The sequence below is a fragment of the Contarinia nasturtii genome, unplaced genomic scaffold (genome assembly GCF_009176525.2).
Source record: "Contarinia nasturtii isolate CC-2019 unplaced genomic scaffold, AAFC_CNas_1.1 Cnas_scaffold_1240, whole genome shotgun sequence".
Taxonomy (NCBI): Eukaryota; Metazoa; Arthropoda; class Insecta; order Diptera; family Cecidomyiidae; genus Contarinia; species Contarinia nasturtii.
In genome coordinates, this window is record NW_022198581.1 from 5,555,308 (window position 1) to 5,575,228 (window position 19,921).

Sequence of the window (19,921 nt, forward strand, 5' to 3'; positions counted from 1 at the left end):
AGCAACAAAAAAAAAAATGAAACAAACTCGTTACCATCGTCTAATGAGTAACATAATGAAACGAAAAAAAATCAATCAATATTCACTAATCTAATTACATGAATGTTTAATAATGAGAAAAACAATATTCAATATTATATTTCATTCATGTTAAATACGGTATTTTGTGTAAATGATTTTGTTTTGTCAAATTTTGATTGGCAGCGCCATCTGACATCGAACGAAAAATTGAATGACGTGTCAAAACTGTCATCACTTTCTATGATCAGTATACTGTGTGTTAATATCCATAGAAAAACATAATTCAAGACACAAAAAAGAGCAAAAAAAACAATTGACTTGGGTTTGCATTAAATTGAAGAAAACCAAATAGTTTGCCGGAGAGTTTTGTTGTTGATTATGAAATGCCAGCTAGACGTCGTTTTCTCGGATCTGAATCAGATGAAAATTTCAGTGTTTTAATTGATGGAGACAGTATATCTGTAGACAGTGAAAATCGTGACAAACTCATTGAAAGTCCATTTAGTGGCGACGAAAAGAAAAAATACGCAACATCAACGGCCAATAAATATCTCAGTGGTTATAGTGTCGCTGGATTTTCTGTACCAACTGGTTTGACCAAATTATCGTCGAGCATTGGAACATTTCTGCATCAGCAAGTGACTCAAGTGGCAAACGTCACCAACGCTGAGCAGTTATTTTTTGAAAACAATCAACCAATAAACCGTAGCAATCCATCCAATTTAGATAACAATAACGCCTTTCAAACATACGACGACGAATACGACGACGATTGTGATAAAAATAGTGCTAGTGAAATAGTAATAATGGCTTCACGCGATCGAACTGGTGAATTTTCCAATGCAATACGTTCGATGCAAGGGCGAAACATTCAGCGGGCCGTCAACATTCGGGATCCGCGTAAAGCCACACAATTACAAAGCTACTCGGAATTCATGATGATAGCCAAAACTATTGGCAAAAATATTGCAAGCACCTATTCCAAATTAGAAAAATTAACACTTTGTAAGTATATTCCGAACAATTATCAACCAAGGTCATTCAAACTAAAGAAAAAAAAAACAAAAACAAATGATCAATGCAATTTCGTTTAATTACAGTGGCAAAGCGAAAGTCATTATTTGATGACAGGCCAGGCGAAATTCAGGAACTGACCTATATGATTAAAAGCGACCTTAATTCATTAAATCAACAGATTGCACGTTTACAAGAAATGTCCAAATCTCAGAGAAAAATCACCAATGCCAAACATTTACTTTCACATTCATCGAATATGGTACTTGCACTCCAAGCAAAATTAGCCAACATGAGCACCGATTTCAAACAAGTACTCGAAGTTCGAACGGAAAATTTAAAACAACAAAAATCTCGACGTGATCAAGTGAGTGAAAACCAGTGACCGGTTCGCGCATATTTCTATGCTTGCCTAAATACGCTAGGTAGCATAGATATGCCAAGCATAGCCGCAAACGCAACCGACGCATCGCCGTTCACTCTATATGAACAATTCACATGTTCGTTTATGCAGACGACCGTGCGCATACAATATAGCTCGAATCGAATGGCGACGGGTGCGTTGTGGCTTGCGTCTCCGCTATGCTTAGCATAGCTATCAGGCATAGAAATATGCGCGAACCGGTCACTGGTGAAAACATCATCGGTTTACATGATACACAACATTTATACTCAAATTATTTTGTTTTTGTTTTTAATTTTTAGTTTAGCCAAGGCGGTATAGCAAGCAATCTTCCGCCACCGTCAATGCGAAAATCTGCCCAGAGTAGCCTATTGCTTGCGGAACAGGATCAAGTAAGCATTGACATGAATGCTGATTCAACACCACTTCTGGCCGGCGATCAACGGCAACAACAGCAACAACAAATGATGTTATATGATGAATCCGATAATTATGTACAGCAAAGAGCCGAAACAATGCAAAATATCGAGAGCACAATTGTTGAACTCGGTGGTATATTTCAACAGTTGGCCCATATGGTGAAAGAACAAGATGAAATGGTCGAACGTATTGATTCGAATGTAGAAAATGCATCGATGAATATCGAAGCGGCACACGGTGAAATTCTAAAATATTTTCAAACCGTTTCGAAAAATCGTTGGCTTATGATTAAAATATTTGGCGTTTTGATATTTTTCTTCATTTTCTTTATTATATTCATGGCTTAAGATAAGACAAATATTTGTTATTACAAAAAAAAATTGTTTGTTTCCGTTTCTTTTTTTTTCACAAGTTAAAATATGAGAATATTTTTTCATACTCCACGCGTATATATCCGTTTATGATGTTAAATCAGTTCTAATGAAGGGAGAATTCTCAGTGCGATTATATTGAAGTTACAACTGAATTATATACCTAAAATTATTATCATGAACAAAATGAACCAAATTTTTTTATGTAAATAAAAACCAATCAAACATTCAATGCAATGCGTCTTTCTTTGAAATTGCACATTTTATTATGAACGAATGCAAATTACGCAATTTATACATAACATGATGCCGTGAATTTGCATCATCCAAATAATGTTTTTTCGATTTCTATTGATTTTTTATTTTCGAAATATTAGCAAACATTTGCTAATAAACATTGAACACAACGGGGGTTTTACCTTTGGTTATTAATGATTATTCGAAATTTGCGTGCTTTACAAAACTACGATAAGACCTCTTCAGGTGAATCAATTATCACCGAAATTTGTATTCGATTCGGGCATCCATTTACTACATTTATTACGCTAAAAAGTAAAGATCATATCAATATTTATTTTTGGTTAGTAACAGACGTAGGATTCTGCTGGCTGAGAATAGTGGGCGAAGATAGCAGCTGGCCAGCTGGGCTTAGATGCTATTTTGGCTGGCTATTTTCAGCAGCTGCTAACTTAGTCAGCAGAATCCTACGTCTGATTTTTTAACTACATTTAGTCACTTGCTATAGAGTCCAAGTGTGCAGTTGCATAAACCCGTTGATCTTGAATACTAATGAAAAATTCCTTTTCAATGTAATTCTATTCAATATGCTTTTATTGAATATTTATTGTACAAATTATTTGAGAATATAAATATTTTCATCGTAACAAACGAATGTGTTTTTAGTTATGAGTTTTGATCACTTAGTTCCTCTCAATATGCGAACATATGAATTTTTAATTCCAAATTTATAGAAAGCCAAAAATGGAAACCAATAAATGATATATTGATTTAACCAAACTTGATTGTTGAAATACCATCGGAATAAGAAAAAATTTGCAAGATATGTGTGTGATGTAATTTGAATGAAAATTATCCATCGTGTGTACCAGTTAAATGATTGAATTATCTTTCGACTTTCATCCAAATCAACATCGGCTGCCCGTGTATCGCTCTCATAATACAAATAGTTTTTGCAATCTGACATCCATTTTGTGAAGTAAACAATAGCATCACAATCGAGCATCGGATTGAGACACCAAAGACCTTCAATTAATGCTTTGGCCATTATCATGAAATCGTTTGATGTTTCCTCCAAGAGCGGCCGATAGACCTTATCCAGTACTAATTCTAAGCGTAGTTTTGTCGTACGATAAGAATCTGTACATAAATTATATTTCTCTTGGATGCCGATCAAATGCCCAATGACACGCCAAAAATGAACAAAAGCCTCAAAATCCTTGTTAGATACTTGAATACCGAGCTTGTCCGGCTTTAGAATAATGTATCCCATAAAACCAAATTGCGTTAATGCCATATCACGTTGTGATATGAATCCGGACTTCTTTTTCTCAGTGTACTTGCTTGCCATTATATGTCCCTTTCGCACCGCTTCCAATGATTTCCACGACCTACAAATATTTTTATTGAAAAACTATTATTTATATGCGTTTAATATTTTATTCAGGTGTAGGTATTTTAAAACAATTCTACAAAATGACAGAGATAATCAACATGTTTTATGACTTCTGATCGGTGCCGCAATTCCGAGGTAATTGTGTCGAACGAAACATTCGAAATGAGGAATAACCCATAACATACAACCGCGCTTAAAAACAAGCGCTTGCTCTTATTTCTGCGCTTATCCATATACTCTATGTTGAAAAAAAGTAAGAGCATTATACACAGTACTACAAAAACATAGCATGCGATGCATTTTTTAAACATAGAGATGGATAAGCGCAGAAATAAGAGCAAGCGCTTGTTTTTGAGCGCGGTTGAATGTTACGGGAATATTTCAAAAGTTCACAAATTGTCAACTTCAGAAGCTGTTATTCAGTTCTTCCGTATTGAAATTTGAAGATGTTAAAGATGATGAATTTCGAAATATGGAAATACATACGATGGGCTATAGCCTATCAAATGACTGCTTTCATACAAAATAGCCAGTCATCATTAGAATCTAATATAATAAGATGAAAGTCTATACTTCGTGATTTTAAGTATTCAGATAGAATGTTGATGTTTTCATTTGTTTTTGATTGACAAGCTTGTTTATACAAAAGTTATTCACTGTCACATAAAGAAATTTACATACGTGGAAAACATTAAATGAAAAAAAAGAGATTTGGACTAATGAATTCTATTTCACAATTTAAGAAAAACTTGCTTACTCACCGTGAACCTGGTTTTAGGTCGTTCTCATACCATGAATTTGTATGGAATATTGTTTCGATGTAACGTTTATAAGCGGTGCATGAATTGGATGATGCCTTGGTACAAATCAAAATCTTCAAAATGCTTGGCACAGCCAAAACTGCTAGTAATCCACATAATTTGCCAGCCATCATTGCAAACATATTTTTGAAGTAGAAATCTTGAGCTCTAAAATTAACAAAATAACAATAACAATAACCATTAATTTTCTCATACATATAATATTTTTCAAGCATTTTGCGTCAATGCTGTCGCGCAGATGCATTGATTTGCAAATATTTAAATTGCGGTAGTTAAATACGTGTTGATCAAACAAACATACCTTTTGAATAGAATCTCGTCATACCATTCCGGTAACTGCATCGTGTAACTGTCTACATCTATATCCACTGGATTGTTGACACCATCTGTTTGTATGAGGCTAACATAAGCCTCTGCTTCTGTAAAAAGGTAGTTGTTGATTTAATTGCAAATCTTGAAGATTGTAAAAATTATTATTTTAAAAAGCAGAAACGATAAAACGAAATTCACTGAAATCTATCCAAAAAAGAGTTCATTAGCTTCAGTTTTGTGAGAGATTATAATTTACTACTGACATTTACTACTACTTTAATGTCACAACCAATGAGTATTGGCAAATGACCAAAACATTTTCCAGCTTAGCTGGCTTATAAAATGCATCACAATTATTATCGCAAATCATAGACACATTACAGAGTCTAGAATTTATGTCTTCAGACATGCCGCACTTAAAATTTCACTTAGTTTACAACACCATTCAACCATGGATCGTAGGTAACGAGTTTTTATTTTTTGCATTTCTTCTTATGACAGACTTATGCTTGTCTAAGAACTGACTTTTTATGACTGGGAAAATACCTAATGGTAATAATAATTTAGAGTGAATTCACATCTTAAGTCTGACTGATTAGTTATTAACTTGTAATTGAGAAAATCTATACGTATGAGTTAAATCTCAGTCAATATTATATTTTAAAATCGACCAATATCGGCGATTTTTCAAACCCACTTTCAAAAAAAAAAAAAATTCGAAATACTTTTGCAAATTTGATTAACATCCATTGTTCATAATAGTTGGCCATTTTTTCGTTTTGAATGTTTTATGGTGAAAGGTGCACCAAAGAAATCGTTACCAAACACATTTTACTTATCAAAATGTAATAAAAAGAAAATTTTGATTTCCGCATATAAAAAAAACACAAACAAACTGTTAAATGATTTCTACCTTGCAATACACTCCGTTTTTCTTCTGTTTCTTTCATTGTTGTGTTTGTGTGATGATGGATCTATTAAAACTGAAACTCAAAACCCAATAGTTTACATCATCATCGCAAAAATTCGATACGCACTACTAGTCACGGAACCACATAGATTGCTTGAAAATTGTTCAGGTAGAGAAGACAACAACAACAGCAAATGTGAGCGAAGAAGCTACTCACAATTTGATGTTTGCAAATCGATTTAACATTGCTTGAATCCAACGAAGACTATTTGTATTACTGTTTGAATTCGATTGTATTTGTTCCGAACCGAACATGCTTGGGTGGGAGTTTGTAACGTGAGCTGTACGTTGATCATTACGTGCCCGAATACTATGAGCGTGTACACGAACAAGATCAGAAGCTGACAATGAAAATGTACAATGTAGGCTTAAAACAGCAAAAGAAAAATGCCACAAAGAGAAATTCACTGTGAACGAGTTCAGCACGTGTCGTCTTTCATGCATATATCTAGATGTGATATGATCTCTCAGTTTTTGAAAATCCATTCACCGCACACCATTTCGGTGTATTCGTAAGATGTGGAATGAGCTTTAAAAAACCATTCTCTTTACATCAATGCGAATAAACATAAAAGATGTAAACGACAACAACAACAACAACAACACACTGCGAAGAGAACCAACGAGAAAAATATATGGAGAAAGTATAATAAATTATGGGTCAAAAAATATTGGTACCATACATGTATGAGTGTTAAATAACCACTACTCACCAAAACTATTTTATATATCGAAATCGATTTTAATACATTTTCAATGTTTAAAATCACACAGACACACAGAGAGAAATAGTTTTGACATATTTTTCTCTCTCACCAAGTATATATTAGATACACTTAACAAGCAACTCGTCTTACTAGTAGTCTTTTGTTTTGTATGTGTAGTGTCGCTTGATTTTTCATGGTCGGATCCCATACACTTATTCAAATATGTTATTTGCGCTATAAAATTTTTTTATTTTTATTCGTAAGAAGAATTTTGTTTAGATCAAATGCTCAAAGGTTCACATTCCAGAAATCGAATATTTTAATTTATTACTTCAATTTGACACAAAATCAATATAACGACTAGTTTTGCATTAATAACTACAAATAAAATGAGTCCTTTAATAAATCTCATCACGCATAATTATTAGAAAATTATTGCTTGAATTAAAGGTGTTATTTCAAATGCGCATCACTGTAATCGCATCCAATAGTGAATCTCTGGACGATTTTTCTAATTGTATTCGATTTTTTATGTGTATTTTTTTTTCACCATGAATCATAGAAACAGTAGAAATTCAAGGTTAAATCAACTTACTAGACAAACGTATAATTTTGGTCCATGGTGGAAAATTTTAAGTTTCCAAAGGAACAATATGTCTACGATCACAATTCTACGCAAGGAAAATAATGCCTTTAAAGTTCCGTTAACCCAAGCAACCAATTATGTACGATCTTTTCAAAATCGTCCATAGATCAATGTCCAAGCAAATAGAAGTACGAGATCGTGGACATCGTCTGCCGTACAAAAATAAATCGTGCATGATCGGGCTACGTAGGGATTAGAAACCATAGATGCATTAAGCTTTTATTTTCAACTAGAAATTAGCTTAATTTAAAATCGATAATTTAAATTTAAAATGCATTGGAAATACTATGAATAAATGCAATTAGCAATCACTATAGGTACTATACAAACTACAGCTATATAATATCATGATATGATATACTGCAGCAATTCTAATTTGTTATTCAATGACTAAATACATTACATAGCAAAAGCCACAATTATTATTTTTCAATTCGCATTATAACTATGGTTGCTGTCGCCGAGTGTTTGTTCTCTGTGAAAGATCCGAATTTATATTGCTTAATTCCATTGCCAGTTTGTAACCAAGCTCTGGACGCCGATCTCTACCTTCGACCATTGCCTTGACCTATTTTATAAGAACGATAGGATTTTAAATGGTTTTTTTTTTAGCGGATGGCAGAAAAACGGTAAAGATTTATTTAAATTTGTTAGAAAAAAAAGTACGTACATCTTTGGAAGTCACAATGACTCCGTTCGTTGAAACCACCTTCTCTTTAACGCATTCAATGTCTTTCAAATCAACGCCACGGCAACAATCGTCCAATAAAATCGTTCGATAACCACTGGAAATGGCATCAACTGCTGTTGCACCAACGCACACATCGTACGCCAATCCGCAGACATATATATCCGTGATTCCTTTCATTTTTAATTGGGCATTGAGTGTTGTTTCCGACATTTTTGCATTATCCCAGAATACCGAATACGAATCAATCTCCGGATTTGTGCCTTTATATACTTTAACGGAATTTTCAACAATTTTAAGATCCTTGTGCAATTCGCTTCCCCATGAATCTTGTACACAATGACGTGGCCAGAGTCGTTGTTTTATTGTTGGTGGACCTTCGAAGACGACGGTATCAAATACTTGCGCTGAATCAGCATCGAGTGGACTGCTCTCATGCAATGGACGAGTTTTTATATTATCAACAAAAGAGATATGATCACTCGGATGCCAATCCAATGAATAAAACACTGCGTCAAAATCAATGGTGTTCAGCAAATTATTTATGGGATCAATAATCTAAGGTGGACGGAAAAATATTATTGGTTTTTTTTTTCAAACAAATTTAAAAATATAGAGTACAAAATTACTTACTTCATGACCGTTGTGTTGAGCGCTGCAATTGCTTATATTCAAAGATCCGCTAATGAAATCATTTTGCACATCGATTACAAGAAATGCATTCACAGGTCGCACAATCTATGCGAATGAATAAAAATAATAAATGTGAACGGTGAATTTTTGTAGCCAGACTCTACTTCATTCATCTACTCACCGTTTTAATCCAATGGTTCCAGCAAAATTGAAATTCATTACGATCAATGAATCCATCGGCGTTTTTATCAAAAACCGAAAATATTTGTTTTAGTTGATCATCCGGAACTACGTAAATATGACCTTTGTCATTTCGAAATAATGCTCGGCATATCAGAGTGAATTCCGTTAAAGACAGTAAATCATCGCTAAATAGCAAACAAACAAAAAAAAACCAACACTAACAAATACATTTAAAACTTTTGAAATACCATAGAATTTGAAAACTTTGAAAAGCTTTTAGGCCCTTGAAACTATTACAATTCGATCGAAATATGCATCTATTTTTGGATTATCACGTTAATTACAAAATTTCCAGTGTAATTACGATAGAATTGAATCTATAAAAGGTCAACACATATAATTACTAATGAGAACTCAATCATGAGTGAAAACAAATCTATGTTCCCTTGCCAACGCATTATTGACTTATTTTTTTATGACGTTAACTACAACCGTGTGTTTACAATGGCTTGAGTAAGCCGTTTCGACATTTGACATTTTGAATTTCAGCCTTTTTGTTAGTATCCTGAAAGTTTTTTTTTCGCTCACAAACTGGGCCAAAGGTAAACACAATCGACGAAATTAATGAATAAATTGAAATAGATGCTGTGACACAATGATTAATCATATCTATTCAAATACAACAATAAATTCGTTTTATTTGCCACAAATTAAACGAATCAATTTGGTTAATTCATTAATTAATTAATGCACGAAATAAACACGAGAAAAACCAAAATGTAAAAAAACCAAAAAATATAAAGAAAAAATGCAATTCACCTGTCCTTATCGAATGCGGTAAAGCACGCGTCCATGGCCAACAATATTTAATCGTCGACTAAAAATCCAAATAATTCATTCCTTGATAGATCCACGTTCACCTATTGCCTCCTGAGCATTCAACACATTATGTTGGTATGCATCGAACGTGTGATTATGTATATTCTACACGTACACAAATACAAACGAACAATCGAATATAGAAACGGTTCTTGTTTTATTTGTAGTTGATAATGCACCACCTGCAAAGCGGAAATCAATTTATGCGTTGTTTATTTTTGAAAAACTTCGACAAAATGCTCGGCAATAAAGAAAGTTTTCAATATAAAATGTTCTAATGGCGTTAAATGTGGCATCTGAAATTTTCTTTGATTTGATTTCAATTATCAATAATACTTGCAGCCCATGTGTTTTTGTTTTATTTAAAGAGAATAATACACCTTTTTGTTTCGTCCAATTAAAACAAACAAATAAACAAAAAAAAAATGAAGATATCGGCAAGTTATTAGAAGTTTCAAAAGTCATTCAAATGTTATTAATAGCAATTAACGCTACAAACACGCAATTCAACGGTAAACTATAAATTATTATATTTTTATAAAAAGTTTTTGTGAAACTGCCATAGAACTATTTCACATGCCACAGAATTATTTCTTGATTTTTTTCATTCAAATTCACTTTATTGTGTTGATCGACGATCAAAGTCAAAACTTTAGCTACTCATCATACTTACTTTTCGAGTCATAAGTGTTTGTTAAGACGTTTCACTTTCAACTTATCTCTTAATCATTTTTTCCGGCCTCTCTGGATTTAAATTAAGAATAAATACATATTTCACGCCAAATTTATGATAATTTATTAAAGAAAATTTGTACATTTTTTAGAGGATCATCGAGCAAGCTCTTAAAATTTTTCCTTTCCTCTTGCTTTCCTCAAATAATTACTAGTTTGCTGTTTTTATTTATTTGAAATTTCAAACCTGTTATTTGGAATGGTCGGTATAAAAATGCGGTGACATTTTTCGCACCAATATTTCGAAAGAAAAAATTACTCGATCAAATTTTTGCACCAAAATTGAATGAGGAAATATGGAAATGAATACGCTAACCAATATTGTAGATTGATAAAGTCACTATTCATTGTTTCGTTAATCTAAAGTGTAGAAAGTTTTCGCATCTACTTTTGACATACATCAGATAAAGTTTGTATTGTCAATCAATTTTGAAGTGAACAGGTCTCATGTGAAAATCATATTACCAAACTATGACTGTTACGGTGTTCCATAAAAAATAACAGGCCTTAACATATATTCATAATAAATGCGTCATTCTATAAATAGTTTCATATGGAAATAAAAAATGATATTTCACCCGACATATCATTTTTCATTCTTTCCGCAATAAAATTATATTGCTGTGTAAAAAATGAAAATTTCAGAAAAATTGCAATTGTTTTGAAAAACACTACTGTGACGGCGACAAAGAGTCCAATTCTTTAGCGCAACATTTATTTTAACTGCCGCTTCTTAAGAATTTTTATTTACTACAAATTTAGCTTGTTACATAAAAAAATCCATTTGCTTATTGTTTGCAAAATAATTTTGTTTTATTTTCATCATGGTGTTAAATTACCAAGTGGTGAATTATATCACGTTTGAGGTGCCATTTATTGAATATACAATATACATACTCATTTTTCAGAGTGTCATATTTACGTGCCGTGTTTTTTAAGTATAAAGCATGACGAATTTCTTCATTCAGAGTCCGTTTTTGTGGAATGCATTATCCACAATTTTGTATGAGGTTTTAGAGTTGTTTACAAGAAATATTTTAAAAATATTCAACAATTCACTGATCGCAGTGAAATTATAAATTGGTGATTTTGCTGTGGATTCTCTGCGATAGCTCAGAATTTTCATTTTTAAGTTCCATTGCAAGTTTCAATCCCAACTCAGGGCGGCGATCTCTGCCTTCAACCATTGCTTTTACCTGTAAAAATGGAAAAAATATTCGATTTTCATAAATTTTTTATCTTTACGTTCAAATATATTTAAAATATATATATATATATATGCTGTTACTTGTTTCGAGTTAATAATGACGCCATTAGTTGATATAATCGTCTTTTTGACAGATTCAATGTCTTTCAAATCGACGCCGCGAGAACAATCGTCCAATAAAATCGTTCGATATCCACTGGAAATGGCATCAATGGCTGTTGCACCAACGCAAACATCGTACGCAACTCCGCACACATATATATCAGTGATGCCTTTTTCTTTCAGTAGTAAATTTAATGATGTTTTTGATACAGTTTTATTATCACGAAAAACTGAATATTCTTCGACTTCGGGATTTGTTCCTTTGTACACCTTCACCGAATTCTCCAATACTTTGAGATCTTTGTGCAATTCGGCACCCCAGGAATCTTGTATACAATGGCGTGGCCAAAGACGTTGCTTGATTGGTGGTGTACCATCAAAAATGACAGTGTCGTAGACTTTAGCCGAATGCACGTCAATTGGACTGCTACTATGGAGTGGACGCATTTTCAAATTTTCAATGAATGAAATGTGATCAGTGGGATGCCAGTCCAATGAATAGAATACCATGTCAAAATCGATGCTGTCCAATAAACGGTTGATGGGTTCGATTATCTATTGTGATTTGTGATTTTTTTTTTATAGTAACATACATGTTTGCAACAAAATGAATAAAGAAAATTGGCTATTGACCTCATTTCCATTGTGTTGTGCGCTACAGTTGCTTATGTTTAGGGAACCGCTTATAAAATCATTCTGGATATCAACAAGCAAAAATGCACTTATTGGTCGAACAATCTGTAATATAAAAATTAAATCGTCCTTTTTTTAGTGTGCAAAAGAAAAGGTACTAAACTGTTTTGATCCAATGGTTCCAGCAAAATTGAAATTCATCGCGATCAATGAATCCATCTTCGTTTTTATCAAAAACTGAAAATATTTGTTCCAACTGTTCATCCGGAACGACATAGATGTGACCTTTGTCATTTCGGAATAGGGCACGGCATATCAGCATAAATTCAGGCAACGACAATAAGTCATCACTAAAAAACAGAGGAAATAAAATACAATGAATGAATTATAGTCGATTTCTAATAGTTCAATTCTAAATTTGCAACAAAAACAAAAACAGACAATACGACTTTAGGATGCGATTACCAAATGAATCGAAATTACCGATTGAATTGAAACCATTGTATTTTAAACACTTTCAGATTAAATTTAATTCAATCGATTGATTGGCCATACATTTATATCATACCGTTGCATTTAATCAAAATAGACGCATTTAGTAGTTTCCTTGTCAACGAACTATTGACTTAACAACTCGCGTTGATATCAAGATATGTATATATTTGGAAAACAAAACCAATTCTATGTGCGTATCGTATAAGGAAATATTCTTTTTTTTTTTTGATGCGATATTCAAACTCACCCGTCTTTATCAAATGCCGCGAAACACACGTCCATGTCCAACAGTGTTTCATGATCAACTAAATCGTTTTCATCTGTTTCAATAAATTTCGGTGCGTAAAACATTTTCATTTATAAAATGCGTGCGAATAAAACATTCATCAAAATATGTGTCGATTCACTTTTCTATTGAATACGTCTTTAATAACACCACATAAATGAAGAATAGCATAAAATCGGGTTTCAATGTCAAATGGAAGTAAAGAAACGATTATAATAAACAACGGCAAAACAAAACGAATGCTAACGAAAATAAGTACGAGACCAAAAATTTATAACTAAATCCATGCGACAACTCAAAACAAACATGTGCGTTGCGGTGAACTTCAACCAACTAACTGGTTGACAGCAATCATCTGGTATGAAACATTACAGCGTTTAGACATTGTATATATTGTAATATTGTTAGACAGAAAGAGACCGCAATATGTACCAAAAATCGATTTTGTGTTTGTATGTCAAACGGTTTACGATAGTTTAAATGTGCTATAAACAATTATGACGACCCGAAAAAGGAGAAATATTATTTGCTTTCAAAATGTATTGAGAGAACAATCTCATAATCGAACGGCTTTAATACACTTATTCACAGAAAGAAAGAAAAAAAAATGTGTTTCTATGTCGAAATATTCTTGGAAAACGTAATTAAACAGTGCATGCATGTGGTTGCACTTCAAAATAAATTATTTACTGTCGATTGAAGTAGAAATAAATATTGAATTTCGATAGGAACAGATAAATTAAAACGTCAAGTTCAGTGTATATCTCTGCAAATAATTGCGAGAAAATTAGAAACAATTCCAATAATTTTGAATCATTATGAATCACGGCATAACAGTTCGTGTGATACTTTACAGTGAAAGTGACTGTCGATTTTGGCATGAATGTCATCTGGAATAATTTATTAAGTTCGAGAATAAAATTACAAAGAGATTGAATATTTTCAAATGTTGTTACTTTTCCGCACACACCTAGTGTGTAAGGGGAAAGTATTGCAATGGGTCAAAATTTACGACACCTCAAAAACATGTTTTCTGGACGTTTCTGAGGTCAGAGAACCCGAATCAAGCCGTTTCGAGCATGGTTGTTATAGAAGCGACCCACGTTGTACATTGTACGTTGTTCGCCGTACGCAAAATTTGTTAACACGATAACTCTCTCCACAAAAAAGTTATTCAAAATCTGACTATACAGGATGATTGGGGGTCGCGAGGAATAGAAATCATTAGATTTTGAGCGACTTTGGTTGATGGAAAAAAATTTCATGCCTGGAGTGATAACTATGAGTCCAGTTTTCGTCCAAAAGTCATACTTAATGTAGACATAAACACTCAAAAATATGTATTGGGGGGTTTTTTGGCACGAGAAAACCGAGTCCGAGGTTAGTTTTGAGATACAATTTTTGACACAGTTTCCTTGAAAAAATCACAAAAAAATTGAATTTTTGTATGGGAGCCATGCCTGTATGCTACCTTAATGACGTGAAACTTTTCACAGACTATTTTTTACACAAAAAAAAAAACATTCTGAAAGTTTGAAGAGATTTTAATCGAAATTTTCAATTTTTGGCTAAAAAACGATATTTTGTATGAGAGATACCCTTAATTTTTATTGAATTTTCTCCAAACCCTCCGAATGTTATTTTATTGTGAAAAAAATAACCTGTGTAAAGTTTCACACCATTAAGGTGCATACGGACATGGCTCCCATACAAAAATCCAAATTTTTTGTGACTTTAGTTATTAAAAGTGTTTCAAAAATTATTTTTATGGCAAAATTGACGTCAGACATATTTTTTTATAGTGTTTTGTTAGAAAATAGAATACTTTCAAATGTCATACAAATGGGTTCATCATGAAAGTGTGAAAAATCTTTTCTCGAGTACTTCTGAAAAATCGAAAAATCGAACAAATATTATTTTAAACTTGCTTACTAAAATACTCAACTACCACCGTGCGGAAAAGTTCGTCTGACTCCCGTAAGACTCTTTATTTTTAGCTCAAAAAACTTGAATATTTTTGGATCAAATGTTTTAGCTTATTTAAAAGTAACATTGATACTTGATGTTTTGGTACAATACAATCGATTTAAATCACAATGAATCATGTCTGCCCCGTCGGTGTATACCAAAACTGTGTAGTGTACCATCATTTATTTATTTAAATTCATCGGATGCCAAATGTAAACTCCAAGAATCAATTTCAAGCTAACCAAATTAACTACAGCCATGACTGACAAAGATAAACATAAATCAATATTGCCTTTGAATTCATTTTAAACATTTTCGGGAAATTCGTTATAATATCCAAACATTCTTAGATTACTCTTATCAAATGGTGAATCGAGATGTAATTTCGCTGAATACAATTTTCCAAGAACGTCAATTTCGTATGTGACCCCTTTCAAATAATCAGCATCGATTGCTTTTCTATCGGTGCGTCGAATGTACGCTTTGCCAATGGGTTTATTGATGTAATATCCGAACTCAGCTCTTCTCAAATGACCAGCCGCTTCTCGATTGCGATAAACTCCTTCCAGCCCCCACAATGGAATTTCCTCATCCAGTGTCAGGTACACTAAACGTTTATACACACCTTCTTGCTGTTGTCTTTCAACCACCCGCTTTCCTTTGTATTCACTGTCCGCTCTACAAACAGATTCTAAATTTGCTTCAATTGGAGTGTCATCAGATCGTAAATCATATTCCCATCGATGAGCACCTAATAGTAATGCTCATCATTATTGATACCTTTTTCACAATTCAATGCATAAAAAGCACGGAAACCAGCATCCATGATAAATCTGACGAGGCAAACTTCAATTTTGAGTCGATTTATATGGAAAATCAATCATTTTACAGATTTATGTTATCGAATCGAAACAGAGACGGGAAATTCATTCTGTAATTTTTGGAAAAATAAATGAAATAATTTAAATCGCATTATGATATTATTCATTGCAATAAACGTTAATACTTATCAAATGTCTCGATGGTAGTTATTCTTCATTTAATTTTTCTTTAATAAATTGAGAATTTCTTAATTTTGAATGACATGAGTGGCTAAGGTTTGTTAAATTTGTAACGTTTCTTTATTGATATTAAATAAATCCCCAAGTCATGTTTATTGTTTCAAATTATCCGCCAGGATATTGTACTAGATTATGACTTGGCACTGACATTTGACATTCCGAAATATATGTCATCAATAACAAAACAAATTAAATTCCTGAACATTGCGATGTTTGTGCAGTAAAATTTGGTAAGTATAATTGTACATTTTGTAATATTAAAAAATTACCTGAATTGTAAAAATAATGAAACGAAATTCAATTGCTTCAGGCAATCACAAAAAATGATTGAAGAAAGCACAACAAATGTTAACGATATGGATGGATCGACTTTTGATTCGGAAGCTTATGTAAACAAAATTCTGAAAGAGTACTCATTAAAAGATGTAATGAATGTTGAAACGGCCATTATCCGGGACACCCAATCACTTCATAGTGATATGCAAACATTAGTTTATGAGAATTACAATAAGGTATGTTTATTTCATTGCACATTTGGTTTTTCGTAAATTAATCATACGTATTTGGTGTTTGAATGTTTTAGTTCATCTCGGCGACGGATACTATGCGTAAAATGAAGACGGAATTTAAGCAGATGGAAACTGAAATGAATCTCTTAGTATCAAAAGTTAAGTCAATAACTGAATTCAGTGATCAGATATCATCAAAATTGCAAGATAGTCGCCAACAATTGAGTACACTATCCGATAAACAATTGCTGCTCCAAAAGTTGCAGTTTTTGTGGCTGTAAAAAGTCATTGCGAAGCGCTTGCTGTGCTCGAACAATACGGTTATCAGCCATCGTTGCAAAAGCAATTATTGAAACTGGTGACTTGCTCTTGCAACTGGGTGAGAAACCATCAGATCTATCACGTGAAATACTTCAGTTTGCCACCCAAAGACTTCCAGATCAAATTGTCATTCTGCAAGATCAAACCAATGGCAATATGATTGAATTTGTCGATTTGAGCATCAAAGGATTAATCAACGATTTAATTTTAATTGTAAGCTCATACACCGAAATGTTTCTAAGCTCACCGTCAAATGCAAATTACAGCATTCAATATGACGAACTGAATGCATATGTTACGAAAAATTTGGAGAAATTTTCGACAATGGTGCAAGCTCGTGTCGAAGTCGAGACCGGTCACGGTGATTATTGAGCGCACTCGATCGTTTGCATGAGAAATTACATGGAATGAAGCATTTGACATGTGACATGTGACATCGATATGTCCACAATGATTGTTGAAATAATTGTGAATGCGGCAAATCAATTGTGCAATTTTCATTTGAAGAAACTGAAAGAATCATTTTCGGATATCTTGAGTTCGATTCATTTAGAGAATTTAGTCATTGGATTTTTGAATCACATTGCTGCCACGATGATATCTTATGGTGATATTAGTTTGGCTTGTCCACCCAATTTGCTGTTGGTGTTTTCGAAAATGTGCCTAGAAATGGAGCAAATTGGTGTGAAAAGAATTATGATGCTTTTGGATGAAATGTACGGCATCGATCCAATTACAAACCCATCGTTGACCCATGAAAATGACATGTATCCAAATATGCGAAAATCGGCACAAACGCTACTTGATTCGTATGTGCGATTACAAGGATTGAATATTTCACAAATGCTCAGAAAGAGTGTCGAAAGTCGTGATTGGTTAAATTGTTTGAAGCCAAGATCAATTAGAGCAGTTATGAAGCGTGTCGTTGAGGAATTGTCACTAATTGATGCCGTTTTTTGCGATTTATACTAATTGGGAGCATAGACTGCGGCTAGCAGCGATTCAAGTCGTAAAATACATTTCAACATCTCCGCTTCAAAACAACATTGTTCGAATTGGTCAAATTGTACATCCGAACCGATGCTCATTACGAATATGCATCATCTTTTCTCCGATAAAATCAACATTTTCGGATCGGAACAATTTACGAAAATATCAATTTTGACGGGTATCATAAAATTGAGCTTAAAAACTCTTTTGGAATGCGTTCGTCTTCGAACATTTAGCAAATATGGATTGCAACAGATTCAAGTTGATGCACACTATTTGCAAATGAATCTGTGGCGATTTGTGGCCGACGAAAATATTATGCATTATTTGTTAGACGAAATATTGGGCTCGGACGTTCATCGATGCTTCTAACCAACTTTGATGGAGCCAACAGCTGTGGGATTAATTTGCGACCAAAATCACTAAATATACATATTATCATATACATTTAATTTTTTTGAAAAACACATTTTTTCTGATTATATAATAAATATGTTTATTTTCTATCAAGTGTAGTGTATTTGACATCAACTGCAATATTGCTCAACAGTCTCTTAAATTTGGCATTCCGTAAATAACATTAATTGGTTCAGAAACGATATATGCATGCATCATTGGAACTAATGGCAAATGAATGCCTAACGGTTTCATCAAAACTTTTCCCCTCACACCGGACGCATTCACAATGCATGTAGTTTTTATGTCACCATGTTCGGTTCGTAGGCCAATAACTTTATTCAAACTTTCCCTTTTTTCAGTCAATATTTCGGTGACTGGAGATTCTTCGATAACTTGTGCATTCGATGTTTGAATTGCAAGCTTTGTTAAGGCGTTGTATAGGCGTTTTTTCCGATGTAACTTTTGAACATTCAAGTAAAAGCGTTTTTACTCCACGCCTAATGATACAGTGAAACAGCCTTGACGACTTCGGAGCTCACGAAGCAAACAGTTTGTGTTCGTTGCTAATATACACATTTTGTTCAAACCAAAAGCTAAAGAAAGAGTGAAATATTGATTTGTTTAGTCAGCGATGGACAAACGGTGACGGTCGCATGTATATATTATTTTGTTTGCGTTCCATCAATGCGCTAATCGATTTAAATGTTAAATGCTACGCAGACGGTCGGTCACAAAAAAGTCGGTTCGCATCCCATATACATCATACCGTGGCATGCATAAGCTTAACAATGTGCATTGACAACACAAAATACACACACACACAATAAAAATAACAAGCGCGCAAATCAGCATCCCATATCGAAAGCAGTGTATGAAATTTTGGTTGTCGTTCGCGTTTGTTTACAATGCGTACGCATCTAACATGCGTGCGCGATATGTATTTCGAACGGTTGAAACTTGAGTTCAGTCAAGTACGAGAAACTCAACGAAACAGTTGTGTATTTTATCTGAATTATCTTAAATCCGCACCAAACATCACCAGCACAAACAATTTTGTAAGTGATTCTTTTCTGATCGGCACACGTACCAAAACGTCTTTCATTACGAAAAATAAATTGAGTGTGCGAATTAATTGCATGTGCATGGTTTTTGTGTGTCGGTCGCCTTATTAGATGGTACATTCTTATTGGTTCTAATTATAAATTTGTTCGATATGTTCGTATCGTGGATATATATTCGCAGTGTATGCGAAAAATATGAAAACAAAAAAAGTGTTTGTGTATAGTCGCGGGTTCAGTTCTTTTTTTCCTCTCTGTTCATTTGGTCCGGATTTGTCTAATTTTTTGCTTGTTTATAGTTTGCGCTGTTCTTCTCATCGTGAAAAATAAAATTGTGTATATTCGCATCACAGTGGTTGGGAGCAGTGTGCAGACACTAACAAAACACTCTCTTTAACTGAAAAGGTATATAAAGTTTATTTCTGTTTGAATTCTCTCAATTTCATTTTGGTTGTTTGC

At 33.4% G+C, this 19,921-nt stretch overlaps 4 protein-coding genes, 1 long non-coding RNA gene and 1 pseudogene across 5 annotated transcripts; 3 read left to right on the forward strand and 3 right to left on the reverse strand.

Annotated features, from left to right (window-relative positions):
* The first annotated feature begins 251 nt into the window (after positions 1 to 251).
* Positions 252 to 2,461, forward strand: LOC116345465 (syntaxin-5). Its single transcript, XM_031774876.1, has 3 exons — positions 252 to 1,026; positions 1,122 to 1,402; positions 1,741 to 2,461. Exons 1-3 carry the CDS (start codon positions 405 to 407, stop codon positions 2,203 to 2,205), a joined length of 1,368 nt encoding a protein of 455 aa, XP_031630736.1. The 5' UTR covers positions 252 to 404; the 3' UTR covers positions 2,206 to 2,461.
* A 569-nt stretch (positions 2,462 to 3,030) lies between these two features.
* LOC116345466 lies at positions 3,031 to 6,183 on the reverse strand. Its single transcript, XM_031774877.1, has 4 exons — positions 5,909 to 6,183; positions 4,985 to 5,102; positions 4,624 to 4,830; positions 3,031 to 3,857 (listed from the first exon to the last, which is right to left on the reverse strand). The coding sequence occupies exons 1-4, from the start codon at positions 5,943 to 5,945 to the stop codon at positions 3,146 to 3,148; spliced, it is 1,074 nt and encodes a 357-aa protein (XP_031630737.1). The 5' UTR covers positions 5,946 to 6,183; the 3' UTR covers positions 3,031 to 3,145.
* An 880-nt stretch (positions 6,184 to 7,063) lies between these two features.
* LOC116345282 (nicotinamidase-like) lies at positions 7,064 to 9,773 on the reverse strand. Its single transcript, XM_031774516.1, has 5 exons — positions 9,642 to 9,773; positions 8,821 to 9,007; positions 8,640 to 8,744; positions 7,989 to 8,564; positions 7,064 to 7,886 (listed from the first exon to the last, which is right to left on the reverse strand). The coding sequence occupies exons 1-5, from the start codon at positions 9,674 to 9,676 to the stop codon at positions 7,764 to 7,766; spliced, it is 1,026 nt and encodes a 341-aa protein (XP_031630376.1). The 5' UTR covers positions 9,677 to 9,773; the 3' UTR covers positions 7,064 to 7,763.
* Positions 9,774 to 11,221: 1,448 nt separating this feature from the next.
* LOC116345144 (nicotinamidase-like) lies at positions 11,222 to 13,480 on the reverse strand. Its single transcript, XM_031774258.1, has 5 exons — positions 13,118 to 13,480; positions 12,539 to 12,725; positions 12,376 to 12,480; positions 11,722 to 12,297; positions 11,222 to 11,629 (listed from the first exon to the last, which is right to left on the reverse strand). Exons 1-5 carry the CDS (start codon positions 13,225 to 13,227, stop codon positions 11,507 to 11,509), a joined length of 1,101 nt encoding a protein of 366 aa, XP_031630118.1. The 5' UTR covers positions 13,228 to 13,480; the 3' UTR covers positions 11,222 to 11,506.
* Positions 13,481 to 13,713: 233 nt separating this feature from the next.
* LOC116345253 lies at positions 13,714 to 16,041 on the forward strand. Its single transcript, XR_004201490.1, has 3 exons — positions 13,714 to 13,796; positions 15,475 to 15,726; positions 15,813 to 16,041. It is a non-coding gene; the product is annotated as an uncharacterized LOC116345253 (long non-coding RNA).
* A 280-nt stretch (positions 16,042 to 16,321) lies between these two features.
* On the forward strand, positions 16,322 to 18,515 carry LOC116345251 (annotated as a pseudogene).
* The last annotated feature ends 1,406 nt before the right edge of the window (positions 18,516 to 19,921 follow it).